The sequence below is a fragment of the Sylvia atricapilla genome, chromosome 2 (genome assembly GCF_009819655.1).
Source record: "Sylvia atricapilla isolate bSylAtr1 chromosome 2, bSylAtr1.pri, whole genome shotgun sequence".
NCBI lineage: Eukaryota > Metazoa > Chordata > Aves > Passeriformes > Sylviidae > Sylvia > Sylvia atricapilla.
The window spans coordinates 9,578,396-9,593,767 of record NC_089141.1 but is presented as its reverse complement, the minus strand read 5'-3'; the positions used below and the strand labels follow the sequence as shown (position 1 = coordinate 9,593,767).

General features: G+C 54.5%; 2 protein-coding genes and 1 long non-coding RNA gene across 9 annotated transcripts in view; 1 reads left to right on the top strand and 2 right to left on the bottom strand.

The window, feature by feature from the left end:
• The window catches only part of FAM168A (family with sequence similarity 168 member A), a 131,150-nt gene extending 127,063 nt beyond the window's left edge, over positions 1-4,087 (bottom strand). For 2 of the 5 annotated variants that reach the window (XM_066340791.1, XM_066340793.1), the window contains exon 1: positions 3,829-3,885. The gene's annotated coding sequence lies outside the window, so the exon portion shown is untranslated. Of the gene's footprint in view, positions 1-3,828 lie in introns of all 5 variants that reach the window. The other 3 variants (XR_010746067.1, XM_066340794.1, XM_066340792.1) reach the window with 3 other exon arrangements.
• A 997-nt stretch (positions 4,088-5,084) lies between these two features.
• On the bottom strand, positions 5,085-14,802 carry LOC136375334 (uncharacterized). Of its 2 annotated transcripts, XR_010746066.1 has the most exons (3): positions 14,133-14,802; positions 13,890-14,056; positions 5,085-5,259 (listed from the first exon to the last, which is right to left on the bottom strand). It is a non-coding gene; the product is annotated as an uncharacterized lncRNA (long non-coding RNA). The 2 variants fall into 2 exon arrangements; XR_010746065.1 differs by having other exon boundaries at positions 13,890-14,802.
• Positions 6,391-12,508, top strand: PLEKHB1 (pleckstrin homology domain containing B1). Of its 2 annotated transcripts, none has more exons than XM_066340787.1 (7): positions 6,391-6,478; positions 7,483-7,542; positions 8,012-8,164; positions 9,022-9,124; positions 9,951-9,990; positions 11,041-11,146; positions 11,222-12,508. In XM_066340787.1, the coding sequence occupies exons 2-7, from the start codon at positions 7,506-7,508 to the stop codon at positions 11,356-11,358; spliced, it is 576 nt and encodes a 191-aa protein (XP_066196884.1). In that variant the 5' UTR covers positions 6,391-6,478; positions 7,483-7,505; the 3' UTR covers positions 11,359-12,508. The 2 variants fall into 2 exon arrangements, with proteins under 2 accessions (XP_066196884.1, XP_066196883.1); XM_066340786.1 differs by having other exon boundaries at positions 6,394-6,478; positions 7,480-7,542.
• Positions 14,803-15,372: the final 570 nt, after the last annotated feature.

The following is a 15,372-nucleotide window of genomic DNA, read 5'->3' as shown; positions in this document are numbered from 1 at the left end:
CCAGGTTGGACAGGGGTTTGGAGTAGCCTGGGACAGTGGGAGGTGTCCCTGCCCATGTCCCTGCCCACTCGATGGGATTTAAGGTCCCTTCCCACCCAAATCCTTCCGGGATTCTATGAATTTGCATAAATAAACGCAGCCCTGCCACTGACATTCTTCCCTGATATTTAGGGATATCAATGTTTTTGACACAAAAAATAGGAACAAAGGAACAAAGTGATTCAGTTGAGTGGAAGGAACAAGAAAGTGACACAATTTAAACAGCTCTGGAGAACTGCGTCTGCCCAACTGGTATTTGAGTCACAGGGAAATAACTCCTGGAATTTTATTACCAGTTTTAAACAATGACAGATTAAGAATCAGTGTTTTTTAATTCAGAGACTTAAAAGACCATCAACAGGTAAAAAAAAATCAGAGTGGTGGATTTTATTTCTGGTCACTGCAATACAAATCTTCATCTGTTCACTGAAGGGACGCACAGCACGAGAATCCAGTAGCATCCAAAGGGACCAAGGGATGGGAATTTGGAAACAGCAAAAAGAAAATACTACAGAGTATGACAGGAGCTGTTTCCTATGCAGTCATTTCGGATCGAATATTCCTATGGACTGAACACGAGAACTTATGGATTTTAAGCAGTGAAAGTGAGCCCAACCGATGAGGAAGATCAGGGCACAGGCACGTCAGTGAGCACGAGGGAGCTAATTTGGGACAGAACCAGGGAGGGGAATGCCCCAGCACACGGAGAGACTCCAGGAATTGCAGAGGAAACAGAAAGTACACGGAGCACTTGTGCTGCGGAAAGGGAAACCGGGGGCCTCTGCAGATACCATCAGGCCCCAAAGGCAGGGCTGGAAGACAAATGAAGATCATAATCCACGCTGAAGGGAAGAGCGAGCTCACAAAGGAAGATGTAAAAGTTGTGTTTCCCTTTCGACAGCCTCCACAACTGCTTTCCAGAGAGCTGGGAATCTGCTCGGAGCTCCTGGCTGGAAACACGCAGGGTTCTGACCACCTGAGGAGAAAGGTCTGAACCCCCTCTGCCCCAGCAACAGCAGCAGAACACCTGGATTCTGAGCCAGATGGAATTCTGTTCACACCACAGCTCTCCCAGCAGGTGACCCAGGGGCAACATCCCACAGTGAATGTCCCACTTCCCTGGCAGGGAGAGCGGTGCCAATCCCACACCTTGGAGAACTTCCCAAAAGCAGGCACTGCCCTGGATTCCACACACACCTACCCGCCTGGAGTGGCTGCCTTTGCACCTCCCGTGTCCAAGCTGAGCTCTTCCAGGCACATTGCATAATTCAATTTAGCCCAAATTCAATTATCACTTTAATTACGCTTTCAGTGCAGGTACTGAAGGCCTTTCACAGAGCTGCTGCTCCGAAGCATTCTCACTCTCTTAAGAAATGTTTTCAGGAACAGCATCACCTCTCAGCCCTGTTCTTCCCCGTCATCCCTGTGGTGGGTTACGGATCGTGGGGACCAGGAAAACTCAACTGCAGATTTCAGACCCCCCTGGGTAGTTCACCTACTGCAATGCAGGCTCACCGTGGAGTTTGACAGAGGAGTAGCAGCTAGGATCAGAAAGCATGTCCACAAATGTTCTCCCGAAATTACTCTACCTCAGTTATTCCATGTAAATTTTTCGGCAATTCAGGTCTCTCACTCCAAGGATATTTCTCACTCCAGGGAATATCCTCTGAACAAACTCCAAACACATTTTGCTTCCAGTCCCTTTGTTCCAGAGGATACGTATCTACCTGTCCAAAAAAGTGTGTCTTTGCTGACAGCCAGGGATTTTAATGAGCTGAAGAATATACCTCAAACCCCCCAGATTTGAACAATATTATCTGTAACACTTATCCCACATTCCCTAAAATAAAGCACGGGATTTGGGAGAGAAAGATTCCTTCTAAAAAACGCCAACATTTACTTTGGTAAATAAAAAGTTGGGATGCATAACTGGGTAAGTTGGTATTTGCAACTTAGAGAACAGAAGTTCATCAAATTTAATATAAATTTAATGCAAAATCCACTATGCTGGCTGATATCTGTCATTTTAATAACTCTCTGTGTGTAACAAGAATACACAGATCACAGCCGTTGTTGGGGGTTTTTTTTTTTTTTTTAAATAGACTCAACCATAAAGGTCAAGAAAATCCACGAAACAGTTAAAACTCAGAACCAGAAAGAACTGAAGAAAAAGAAAATACGCATTTGGCCTCTTCATACTAATTTCCTTTTTCTTTACATTGCTCAACATCGCTCCTCAATTTGAGTTCTAATCAACAACCACTTCACAGCTCACATTTTATGAAATAATGCAGTTGATGCAATCAAGTCCAGCAAAATGTTTCCCTAAAGATGTTTCCATCATTCACATTCCTTAAAAAACACACACACACACACAAAAAAAAAAGGCTTTGACTTCCTCCATCACTATTTAACAGCAAAAATAAACACTCCATTGCATCTTAAATCATATTTCTGATTAAAACAGAAATAGAATCTTTCTGGGGTTCCTTTCTGCTTAGCACAACATGTCTTTGTCCAGAAGAGGGAGGGAAAAATACCCTTAACCTGCTCATTTTTCTGCACTTGACAATAACGAGCACCAAATAAATAAAATTCAGCCTATGGAAATACAAACCATAACCCGAAATCTCATCACGATGTGCAGTGGGGGGAAAAATGCTCCCAAAACCCAAGCCGGTACAAAACCTCTTTCTGCTAATGAATATTTATTTCATTTCCATACTTCCTCTGCTTTCTATAAAGGACTGAAACCCAGCTCCTTTTTGGCGTTATTCACCCACAATATAGCAATGGACTTTGCTGCCCTGAACACCACAATGCCAACAACAGAGCGTGCAAGCAATCATTACTAAGAAGAAATTTAAAAAAAAAAAAAGAGGGGGTGAGGAAACAATCCACATTTTCATAAAAACGACCGGAATACGCATTTTATCCAGGCAGAAAAATCTTAACACCGCCTTGCATTTCCCAACCTGGATGTCCCTGCTTTCATTCCTGTGGATGCTGCGCGTCGACATCCCCCTGCTCAGCAAAGCCTTTAACCATTTTATAACCATTTAAAAAGCATTTTACCCCCGCGGGAGGGCTGCGGGACAGGGCTGACGGCCCCGCTCGGCCCTTGCCGTCGCACGGAGTTGCCGGCGGGCTCGTCAATATTCCCGGCATCTCTGCTGCCGGCCCCACGTGCCCCTCGGGATATTTTGGGGGGGTTCGCCCATCCCTGGGGGGGCACCCCCAGCCCGGGCATCCCGTCCCCTATTCCCATGGATGAGGGTGAGATTGAGGACAGGGAACAGGCTCCGGGGGGCGGATACAGCCCCTGGGAAGGGGGAACGGCAGATTTGGGGGGCAACAGGCTGCAGGGGAATAGCCCGGCGCGGGGACAACAGGCTGCACCGGGGGGACACACAGCGGGCTCCAGGGGACAACAGCCCGCGGGGGGAACAGCGTCTGCGAGAGGGGGGACACACAGCAGCCTCGGGGGAACAGAGCCCCCGGGGAGAAGAGGCTCCGAGGGGACACAGGGGCAGGAGCCCCGGAGGCAGCAGGGGGAGCAGCCGTGGGGGGGACACGGGCTCTGCCGGGGTCTCCCCGCCCCAGGGCTCCGATCTCCGCTCCCCGCCCGGGGCTGGGGGGATGCTGCCCCATCGCCCCCTCCCCGTGCGCTCCGGGGCTCGGGGACAGCCCCCGGCCGCCCGCCTCCATCACCGCGGTGCCCCCACGCCGCCGCCTCTTTCCCGCCGCTGTCACCCGGGGGTGTCCCCCCTTCCCTTCCCCTCCCCTTACCTGCGGCTGGTCGGGCGGCGGCGGCCCCTGTGCCGGTACAGCAGATCTCCCTCTCCCGCTCCTCCTCCTCTTCCCGCTGCTCCCGCAGCCGCCAGCCGGGAATGGGGGGGGGTAGGGGGGGCAGTACCACCAGCGGGACCGTTACAGCCGCCGCCGCTGCGGGGACTACAGCTCCCGGCATGCCCCGCGCGCCGCCGCTGCGGCCCGCCGCCGGCCGCCTCGCGCGAGGGGCCATGAGTAGTGTAGTCCGAGCGGCAGGCGGGGGAAGGACACAAGGCGACAGGGCCCGGCCAGGCGCGGGGCGTATTGGGAGCTGTAGTCCGGCACGGGTGGAGCCGCCGGGCATAGCGGGAGTTGTAGTTCAGCGAGACATGACGGGAGCTGTAGTCCGCGAAGGCTGATGGGCGGCAGAAGGCCGCTACACGAATCCCATCGGGATGTGCCAGGTGGGGCTCCACGGCGATCCAGGATTTGATCCTGGCTCCGGGAGACCCTGCCCGAGTCGCCTGGCGAGCGCAGAGCCGCGGGCCGGCAGCGGGAGAGAAGCGGGGAGCCGCCGGGCCCGGCTTTGCCTGCCGAGCCCTGCCGCCCCCATAGGGGTCTGCCCTGAACCAGCCCCTCACCCTGTTTAGGGCAGGAAAGGAGTATTTTGGGAAGAGATGGAGAATTCCGGCGGGTCTCCACCCGGGGGCTGACACGAGTAGGGCACTCCCCCCACCCCCCATCCTTCACAGCTCTGGTTGCTGTTCCATGTGGTTTTTTGGTGGTGCTTTTTTTTTTTTTTTTTTTTTTTTTCCATGGATGTGGAACGCCTCCCTTGGGAGTCTGGGAATCGGGACGGGGGTGACAAGGCTGTTTCCCGCCCCTGGGCTGGGTGTGGAGTGGATGACAAACATGCCAGAAGGGAACATTTCTCCTTGCGCATTTCTCCTGCAGTATTCCAGCGGCACCAATGGGACACGCTCAGCTACAGGAAAAGGAGCCTCCAGAGGGATTTGCGGGATATTTAACCAGGTGCCTACCTGTCTCGAGAGTGGGGATGGACAGGGACAGCAAATGCTGGCGGGGTCACCTGCAGCTGTCCCCAGGTTCAGCTCTGAACCGGAATCTGGGGAGACCCCCTGTGGAAGACACGGATTTCCTGAGACGTGGGAAGAGTTTCGAAATTCCTTTGTTTCCTGCCCAAACCCCAAGGCTGTGGCTGGGGGAGATCCCCACCAGGCACGAGCCACTGCAGGAAAAACAAACCGAAGGCATTGAAGTTCATAGATTTTATTAAGCAGCACCCGATTGCTATGGAAAATGGGAGGGACATCCAAGATCTGGCTCTTCTGAGTGTGTTCCCATATGGCATCCTCTCCTTTCGCTGGCTGGAAGTAATCTCTTGGCTCTTTGGATCACCATTTCCACCCAGCATGCTCCAAATTTATCCTATTTAACATAAAAAAAACCCCACCTCAGTTGACAAAAAAATTTAATAGACTGAGCTCCCCAAATCCCACGCGAGCACCATTTCCTTCCCAAGAGGAAAACCACAATGGAAAAGTTTTGAGAACAATTAATCCCAAATGGACACCTGTCTGTGTGGAGAGGCAGCCCAATGCCAGTAGAAAACCCAGGATAAATCCATATTTCAGCCCAAATCCCTTCCTAAAGGAACTTTTTTTCTGGACCCATTGCAGGACAAAGTCTCTGGGTTTTGTCTCTCTCAAATCCAGCCAGATTTCCAAATAATTTCCCTGATTTTGGGAATATTCAGCACCACCAGGATCTTTTGCAGCCCAATAACCAGCATGGAGGAATGCACAAAGAGTGATTCCAATTTAAGCCCCTTGGGATCATCCAGTGGGCTGCTGGATTAATATAATTCCTTCTGCTGCTTGCCACAGTAAAGCCAGCGCTGGGGGGAGAGGAGAGGAAGGGCCTTAACATTGAAAAACGTGCTGGAATAGAATTTTTTATATATATTGAGCATTGCCATGTGCTCAATAAACATCTTTTATTAACAGCTCAGCCTCAGCTGTCACCTGACTTGGGTCTTGACTTCCTCAAATAATCCAACCTCATGTCCCAGAGCCCAGGACGGTTCTAATTCCAGCAGAAGCCAGGACAGGCATTGATTTTGACACAGAGGATTTCTCCCGCCACTTGGAAATTAATTTCAGACGAGCACTTTGGGGCTTAAAACTTGAGTTGCTCCTGACTGATGCTTTTTTGCATGAAACACCTTCTCATTCCCCAGCACCGGAGCAAAATCCTGCATGCCCCAAGCATTGCCTCCTCCTGCCCAGCTCGGTGCGGGGCAGCAGCCCCCCCACATCCCGGACCCCCAAATTCGGGGCTGAGCCCTCTCCCAAGGTCACTCGCACTGCTGGAAAAGGGGGGATTTGAGGAGAAGGTGAGGATCAGACCTGCTGGATCAACGACGAGCACTCCCGACGGCACCAACCCGGCAGCATCCCAGCCGCGCAGGCGCCGGGCAGCGGCTTTTTGGGGATTAAACCGCTGGAAAGCGGGGTTTTCCCGGCGGCCGGCACTTGGGGATGCTGCTGCCGGACTACAGCTCCCGGCGAGCCGCGCGGGCGGGCAGAGCCGGGCGGCGGGAGAGGAGCGCAGCGCATCCCGCAGCGGGCACCGCCGCCTCCGCCCGGTGAGGGATGCGCGGGGCGCCTTCGGGGGGCTGCGGGGCGCGGGGGGACCGGGGATGGGGCACCGGGGCACGGGGAGAGCCGGGGGGGCCCGCACTCGGAGGAGCGGGCTCCGGAGGGGGGCAGAAACGGTGCCACAAAATGTGGGTACCGAGGGGAAAAGATGCCAGGGGATGTGGGATCAGGGCAGCAGATGTGGGGACCGAGGGGTTGTGAGCAGAGTGGGATGAGGGTGGCACAGGGATGTGAGTGCAGAGGGATGGGGGTGCCAGGGGATGAGGTGGTGTTTGCCCGGGGATATGGCAGTACGGGTGATGATACCAGGGCTGCAAACTCCATGGGGACCTGGATACTCAGGGGTTCAGGCACTCGGTCACGCCGGCATAGAGGTACTGGGGGGGTGTTTGTGCCTTGCCGTGCCCCCAGAGCTGGTGGGAGATCCTGGAGGCCATCCCAGGGTGCCGAGTTCCCATCATTGGGAGCTGGGATTCCCAGCTGATGGGTGGATATGGGGGCCGTGGCCAGGAACTGCTCCTGCCTGTCCCTGGGGTGTTGGCTCTGCTTGGGGACCTGGGGAGCGATGACTTCATGGCCTTATTAAGGATTAATTTCCATCCAGGCAGGGAAAATAAACAAGTGTAGGTGTCGTTTAGCATGGAAAGTTACTGAGGCTGTGGGGAAGCACTGCCTGTTTTCATACGTGGCCCGGATTTCTCCATTTACCTCCACGGGACGATAATCCCTAAATCCCAATGAGATTAAAGGCAGAAAGAAAGGTGGCCGGGGTGTCTCCTTTGCGATGTTTCCCAGATGACGAAATCCCGCGTCTGCCTAACCCTGATTAACCCGGGCGCTGAGCTCATCGCCCTAAAATACCAGGAGCAACAAGGGTGAATCCCCATCCCACCTCATCCCCGGAGGCTGTGGGGAGGCGGAAGCCATGGGCAGAGCCGGAGGCGAGGCAGGAGCTCCTATTTTAACCCCATTATTCTTCCCATCCCAGCAGATCCGGCGAAGCCTGCGGCAGCCATGGCACTGGTGAAGAGCGGTTGGCTTTGGCGGCAGAGTAAGTCCCACCCTTGAGCTTTCCAGGTTGGGAGCCCCCCAAAAAAGCCCAGAGAGGTTTGCTGGGAAGAGGTGGGGTGTGGGGACACCAGGAGCCCCCATCTGGGCGGGTAATCCACGGCAGCAGGGAAATTGTGGCTCAGCCGCTCGCGGATTTACGTAAGCGGAGAGAGGGGCTGCCTGCCATGAAAACACACACGGCTCCGTGTCCGGGGCTGGATCCGCTCCCGTGCGCTCAGCAGGGCAGCACCCAATGCCCTGATGGCTTTTTTGGCAGCCTTTGCCCATTTAAAGCCACCTGGTCACGCTGCCCCGGATGCTCAATGCCAGGCACAGGTGTCCTGTGGGTCGCAGCGGCTCACAGGGGCTGGAGGGATCCAAGTCTGGGGGACGAGATTGGGTCTGGTGAGTGTGCTGTCCGTGTCCCACTGGGCTTGCTGGGGTCCTTCGCCTGCTCTCTGCCTCACCAGGCTCCATCCTGCGCCGCTGGAAGAGGAACTGGTTTGTCCTCTACCTGGATGGCAGCCTGGTTTACTACCATGATGAGACGCAGCGGGACATGGATGGCCGGATCCACATCAAGTACAGCTGCCGAGACGTGCGGATTGGCCGCGAGTGCAAAGGTGAGGGCAGCCCCTGTTCCCGAGCCCTGCATTCCCAACCCCATCCCACATGTGGCTGCACCCCTCTTAACCCATGCTCCACCTGTGCACATCCGGCATACCCCCAAAATAACCCAGGCTGCCTCATTCACCCCTCCTCATTCCCAGGCAGGAGATGCTGGAGTATCTCTGCCAGTGCTTTTCCTGGTGGAGGGAAGGAAGGGAAAGAAAGGAGGGAAAAGGGAAGAAGGGAGGAAGGAAGGATCTCTCCTCCTGGTTTGTGCTTGTAACAAACAGGATCCCACGGCCCTGACTCATCGCTCACGTCTCGCACAAACAAGGAGAACAAAGCAGCAGCTTGGCTGGGCCCCGCAGCCCACGGCCTCCACACAAAGCGCCTTTCTTGGGCTGGGAGTGGTGGTGGGAGCACAATCCCACAGCTTTGTGCTCACCGGAGGGTCCTGCCAAGCTTGCAGAATCGGGGAAGACACATGAGCCTCATGGATTTAAGATTTTGCTCTTGCTTGAGCTCACGATTCCACTCCAGCAATGAGCATCTCCCGTTCCTAGAAAATTTGGGTGCACTCTGGCAAGTTCAAAGGAAAGGCAGCTCAGCTTTGTGGCCTGGAGCAGATTTTTTGCAGTTTGTTGCCCTTCCATGTTCTTTCTGCCGTGGGGGTGGAGGTTTCTGCCCATCAGCTCATTCCTTGTGTTGGCTTTTAACCTGTGAGATCCTGACATCATCCTCCTGCACATGGAGATGGAGCCAAAACTATACCCACAAGTTCTTGTGCCAGGGGGAATTTGGAGCCCGGGGAGGGTCTCTGGGGCAGCTCCTTGGCTGAGGCTGGATCCCACCCCATCCTTTCCTTTCCCAGACGTGCAGCCCCCCGAGGGGAGGAGCCGGGACTGCCTGCTGACCGTGGTGCTGCGGGACGGCTCCAAGACCACGCTGTGTGCCGAGAGCGAGGACGATGCCGTGTAAGCGACTTTTTCATCCCAATTATCCCAGCCTGGAAAGGGCCTGGGGGCACGAGAGCCCTGTCCCGCTCCTGCCACATCCCACCCTTGGCTAAACCTGCCACCAGTCTGTGTTCTCAAACACACTTGCAGGGTGAAAGGTGCAGGAGATCTGGGGCTCTCACTGAATAATCCAGAGCCAAAAGCAGCTGTTTTTAAACAGTTGGTCTCCTGATGGGGGATTTTCCCCATGGATAAGAAATCCCCTCTTGGCCTGACTGAGGAGAAGGATTTTCATCACTATTTGGAAATAAAAAGTCTGAATGTGAAGCCCTCAGTGGCTTGAGGCAAACTGCCCTTTTTGGCACTGTTCCCCTTCTATTTATTTCGAAAAGAATTTAGAAATTAATTTTAAAAAATAGTTTTATTTTTATAAAAATAATATTTTTAAATAAAATTTTTAAAAATTAGAAGTGGGAAACATTCAGCTGAACTTGGATGGATGGAAATGTTCAGCTGTGGCCAAGCAGAACTTCATCAACTGAGCTTGACCTCAGCTAGCTGAGTGGAAATTAATCCATTATCTGCTCTCCCAGCCAAATTAGGTGTAATTTTCTTGTCTGCCCTTGTTTTAGCCAGGGTCATTCCCAGAGACTGCTTTGTGCCCATCCCTGTGGTGTTGGGTACCTCCCAGCACATTCCCAGCTGTTATCCCAGCTCTCATTTAATAGGGAATTAAAGAATAGTGCTGGCCCCATGGCCACATCCAGGTCCCCGTGGGGAGGAAGAGGACAATTCCCATACCTCCAGCACCCACCAAAAATGAGTGCCTCTGTTTTGTTTGCAGTGCTTGGAAGATGGCTGTGCTGGAGTCTAAATCCACCCCGGTGAGGCTTCGTCCCCCTGAGCAGGGATACCATCCTGGCACGGGATTTGGGATCCAGGATTTGGGCTAGGAGAAGTTAGTCCAACCCTGCTCCTTCCCAGGCTGACACTGAGCTTGGGGGGACTCCCCAACACCCTCTGTGCAGCCTCGGGGCACAGGGAGTAAAGTCCCTGGAGCCACGGGGGAGAAGGTGGGGAAGGGTTGGATGCCACCACTGATGGCAGGTGACAGAGCCACTGTCACTGACTGTGCACTGGTGGAGGGTGACAGGAGTTAAGGTGACAGGGACACAGAATTATGGGGGCACAGGTAAGGAGACAGGGACACTGTTAAGGTGACAGGGACACCATTAAGGGGAATGGGGACAGAGTTGATGTGGTGAGACGCAGTTAAGGTGACAAGGACTCACAGTTAAGGTGACAGGGACAGTTAGAGGCAATAGAAGCACAGTTGAGGTGACAGGGACACTGTTAAGGGAAATGGGGGCAGAGTTGAGGTTACAGGAACACAGCTAAGATGACAGAGACATGGGTAAGGTGACAGGGACAATGTTTAGGTTATAGGGACAGAGGTAAGGGGAACAGGGACACAGTTAAGGTGACAGGAACAGGTGAAGGAAATGGGAGCAGAGTTTACGGTGGCAGGGACACTGTTAAGGTGACAGGGACACTGCTAAGGGGAGTGGGGGCAGAGCTGAGGTGACAGGAACATGGCTAAGATGACAGAGACAAGGGTAAGGTGACAGGGATGATACTAAGATTATAGGGACATAGTTAAGGGGAATAGGGATACTATTAAGGGGAATACGGACACAGTTAAGGTGACAGGAACAGGTGAAGTGAATGGGAGCAGAGTTAAGGTGGCAGGGACACTGTTAAGGTGGCAGGGGACACAACTAAGATGACAAGGAAGGGGCAGAGTTAGGGTGACCAGAGCACAGGCTGCCCACAGCCCTTGGGACCGTTTGGATTCCCCACCCACAGGACTCAGGGCCCAGTTCCCCCCGGGGGATCTGCAGCCTGACCCCCTAAACTCCCCCACACTGCTTCAGGTGCACGTGTACGACCCCTACGACGACGACTACTACCAGACGGTGCCCCTGGACTCCCACCAGGCTGCCTACATCAGCTCCGGCCACTACGGCCACCAGTACGGAGGTGGGTGGCCCAGTGGCCCTGGGGGGTGCCCGAGGCTGTCCCCTTGTCACTCACAGCCCCCATTTTCCCTCACAGCTCCCGGGGTGACCCACGTCATTGTGCGCGAGGATCCCTACCGCGTCTCCGGGGACCAGATGGCGCTGGGGCTGCTGGCGGGGGCCGCCACTGGCGCCGCCCTGGGCTCCTTCATGTGGATGCCGTGCTGGTTTTAGGCTGGGCCACAGCCTCCCCTCTGCTCCCCAGCCCTGCCTTGGAACCTGCCCTGAGCCCCCCTCAGCCTCCCCAAAACACCCAGGGAACAGATTCCCACACACACCCTGCTCCCAGCCCCAGCTTCTGCATTAAATAATCCCCAAGTGCTTCAGAGCTCCCCCATAACCCACTCCAGAACCCCACAGCATCTGACTCCCATCGGCACAGGGCCCAGGGAGCTGCCGGGGCTGTTGGCAGAGCTTTCCCATCCCAAATCTCCGCAGGGAGCTGGCTGCAGAAACACCGGGTTTGGGAGCAAAGGGGACTTATTTAATTTGGGGGGAATTGACTGGATCTTTTTTGGCTGGGTGAACCCCACAATGCAGAGGCTTTTTAAGGTCTTATTTTTGGGAGAGGCTGCAGCACTGGAGTAGGAGCTGACATGGGGGCAACCACAGGGATGTTCAAGAGGCAGGTAAAAGATGAAGGAGGATGAAAACCTTTGCAGGATTTCCAACCCTCACCAACTCGCCCCAGTCTCCTGGGCCTGGCCAAGTTGGAGAAATGGTGCAAAAACCCTCAAGAACTGGAGTTAAACCCTTGGAAACTAGGCTGAGAAGAGCCCAGGGAATATCCCAACTTCACCAGCCAAGTAGGAGGGATACACAGCATCCTCAGGTTCACCCTGACTTTTGGGAGGGAGAGAAGGGCAGTTCTCCATCGTGGGGACCGGGGAGTCTTTCTCGCAGCCAAGCCGGGATCTTCACAGCAGGGATTTGGGATTGAGGAGGGATACACAGTCAGGCCAGGGGACAAGCAGCAGCTCAGGGTTTTGGTTAGGTGATGGAAGAGGTGAGGAACAGCTGCCAAGTGTCACCCCTAGAGCCAGGATGGTATCCTGGAACCACGACTGACATTGAATTTAGGAATTACAAACCCCATAGCTGGATAGAAAACCACCAGTGACACCAGCACCCCAGCCTGCTTCTGCTTTAGAGCCCCAGGTCAGTTCACCCCTGTGCCCATCAGGGGACTAGGATATCCCAAGACACCATCCTCATCCTCTCCTGCATTCCCTGCCTCCCTCCTGCTGCACACCCGCTCCCGGAAAGAAAAAAAAAAAAAGACAAAAGAACCTCTTTGAAGTCTAATAAAGGCAGCGAAAAACCAGCCCTGGCCTGCGGGTGAGTGAGGATGAGAAGGGAACCCTCAGCCTCAGCCACCTCGGGGAGTGGGAAGGATTGTGTCCCCATGGAAAATTGCCCAGGGATGTCACCAGCTCCCCTTTGCCTCCCTCTCTTTCCAACCGGGAGCTCTGGGGTCACTCCTCCAGCCTTGGGTGTGGCACAGTGGTCCCAAAGAGACACAGAAGGGACCAAGCTGCCCTAAAAATCCTGCTCCTGTGCAAGAGAACCACCATCATGTGCTGGCAGAGCAGCTCCTTCCTCCATCACAGAGCCATGGGATGAGGCATCTCCCCTTAGGAAGGGCCCAGCACTGCCAGCCCCGCTTTAGCGTCGAGGTGGCTGAACAGAATCCCTGGATATGCGTAAAGCAGGAGCCATGCCTGGCTACCAGCTTCTAAGCCAGGGATTCAGCCCCTCCATCCCTCTGTTAATTCCAGCACAAGGCCCAGCTCCCAAGAGCTGGAGAAGAGAAGAATCCAGTCCCACACACCCCACTGCATCCTCATCCTTTGTGCCTGGGACCCCACTCACTCACCAGCACCTCCCCATGGCACTGCTGTTCCTGAGCCACTGACCCAGCACCCAGGGCTGTTCCTGCTGCAGGGGTGGGCACGGGAATGAAGCAACTCCCGTGACATGGGGCCACTGTCCCCATTTCCAATCTGTGACATGTCCCAGCTGTGTGTGCTGGCATCCCCAAATCCCCATGTCCTGGGCTGATCCCCCAGCGTGGGCAGCAGGAAGGGGGAATTCTGCCCCTCTGCCCCTGTGCTCAGGTGAGACCCCACCTGCAGAGCTGCCCCAGCCCTGGGCCAGCAGCACAAGGACCTGGAGCTGCTGGAGAGAATCCAGAGGAGACCCCGGAGCTGCTGCAGGGCTGGAGCCCCTCTGCTCTGGGGACAGGCTGGGAGAGCTGGGGGTGCTCACCTGGAGAGGAGAAGGCTCCAGGGAGAGCTCAGAGCCCCTGCCAGGGCCTAAAGGGGCTCCAGGAGAGCTGGAGAGGGACTGGGGACAAGGGATGGAGGGACAGGACACAGGGAATGGCTTCCCACTGCCAGAGGGCAGCGTTGGATGGGATACTGGGAAGCTTTCAGGGCAACCTCTGCCCGGGCCTCACCACTCTCACAGGGAAGAATTTTACTCTAATAGCTTATTTACCAATCCAATATCCATTTTATGATTCACCAGCCAAGGTGCGTAATCCCAGGTGAGACAACACTGGGAGATGGAAAGAGCTGGAAACTTGTTACCAATAGCAGCATGACCTAGAAACTGTCCATCCTTCCCATGCCATGTCCAGCTCCTGACCTGCAAAAGCTCCTTTTCCCAAGCTCAGACACCCATGCTCCTCATCTCTGCAGTACCTGAACATCCCAAAACTGTTCCTGCATCTCTCCTGCTGTGCTGGTCTCCCAGAGATCCAGGGACACGGAGCAATCCAGGTGAGGACAGTGCAATCCAGCAGCAATTCCCAGGGTCTTCACGCTGCTGGTGGGAACAGCTGGTGGGAGGCAGGCCCTGCACTAGGGAGCTAAATGAAGGAGGAATTAAATATGATATAAATAATTTTGGAAGTACAAACAATAGAACCCAGCCCACAAAAGTACCTGGCTTGGTCTGCTCCCCTCAGGAGGGGCTTCCCAGGAGCTCGTGGTGCCGCTGGGTAGGAGCAGAGGGACAAGGAGTGCTGAGGAACAGATCAGGGTTGACCTGCTCCATTCCCAGCTCCAGTCCAGACTCGCAGCACTCCTCTCTCCCAGCAGGGAGAGCTGCTGAAGCTCCAAACACAGAGCAAAGCTCAGAACAACTCCACAACCCCTTGGAAAAACGGCATCTGCAGTAAGGAGCAGGCACAATCCATTAATTCCCAACATGCCCACCAATCTCCTAGACAATGAATCCCACAATATCCCATGGCATAGCAATCAGCTGAGGGCCACGTGACCCTCGCTGTGACCCGAACCCGCTTCTCTGGAAATCAAGCAGTCAGGAAATGTCAGGATCAAAGCTCCAGTTTCCATATCCCCCTTCCCAAGCTGGGATAAATGCAGGAAAGGTCAGTGCCAAACCACCAGTGCTGGGAGCATTGATAAATCCCATTTTCTCCTTTCCCTGCCCTGTATCCGAGGACCCACTGGCTGTGGGAGAGACATTTCAGAGCTTTAATTAGCAATAACTTTAATCAAGCCTTTAATAACATCCTCGTTCCAGACGTGCTCTCCGGGTGGCCAACAGCAAGCACTCAAAATGGCTCTAATTTATACCCAAGCCTTCGGAAACAGGTGGCAAAACTGGAAAATTCCATTTGGAAACAGCACCCCTCTCTCCCAGCCCAGCAGGGCAGTGCTGTGGGGCAGCCCGAGCATCATCATCCAGCTGCCTCCAGCCCTTCCCTACCCCTTATCCTCCCGGGAAGGGCAAAGCTGCAATTCCACAGGCATTTAATTCCCGACACGCCCTAGCCCAGCCTCTCCAGCATCGATCTGGGCAGCCAGCTCCATTCTGCTCTTACAAGAGGATCCTAAATATTTTATGAAAAGCCACGTTTGACTTTACCAAATGCGCTCTGACCAGGGTGGGGAAGGGAAAAATGGTTAAAGGGGGGGGGGGGGAGAAATAAAATGGTTTTTTTGTCAATTGATGAAAAATCCCTTAAACTGATGAAAAAACAATTCCATTGGTGAAACCCCGAGCCAGGCAAGCCTGGAAAGGCCGGCTCAGGCAGCGGGAGAGCAGCAGAGGAGGAGGCAGCACAGATGGGAGGGAGAGGCTGCTCCGAGGCCTGGGTGTTTGCAGCTGCCTCCCTGACTGCAGGAGCGCTGGCAGCCCGTGCCGCAGCCTGCCCAC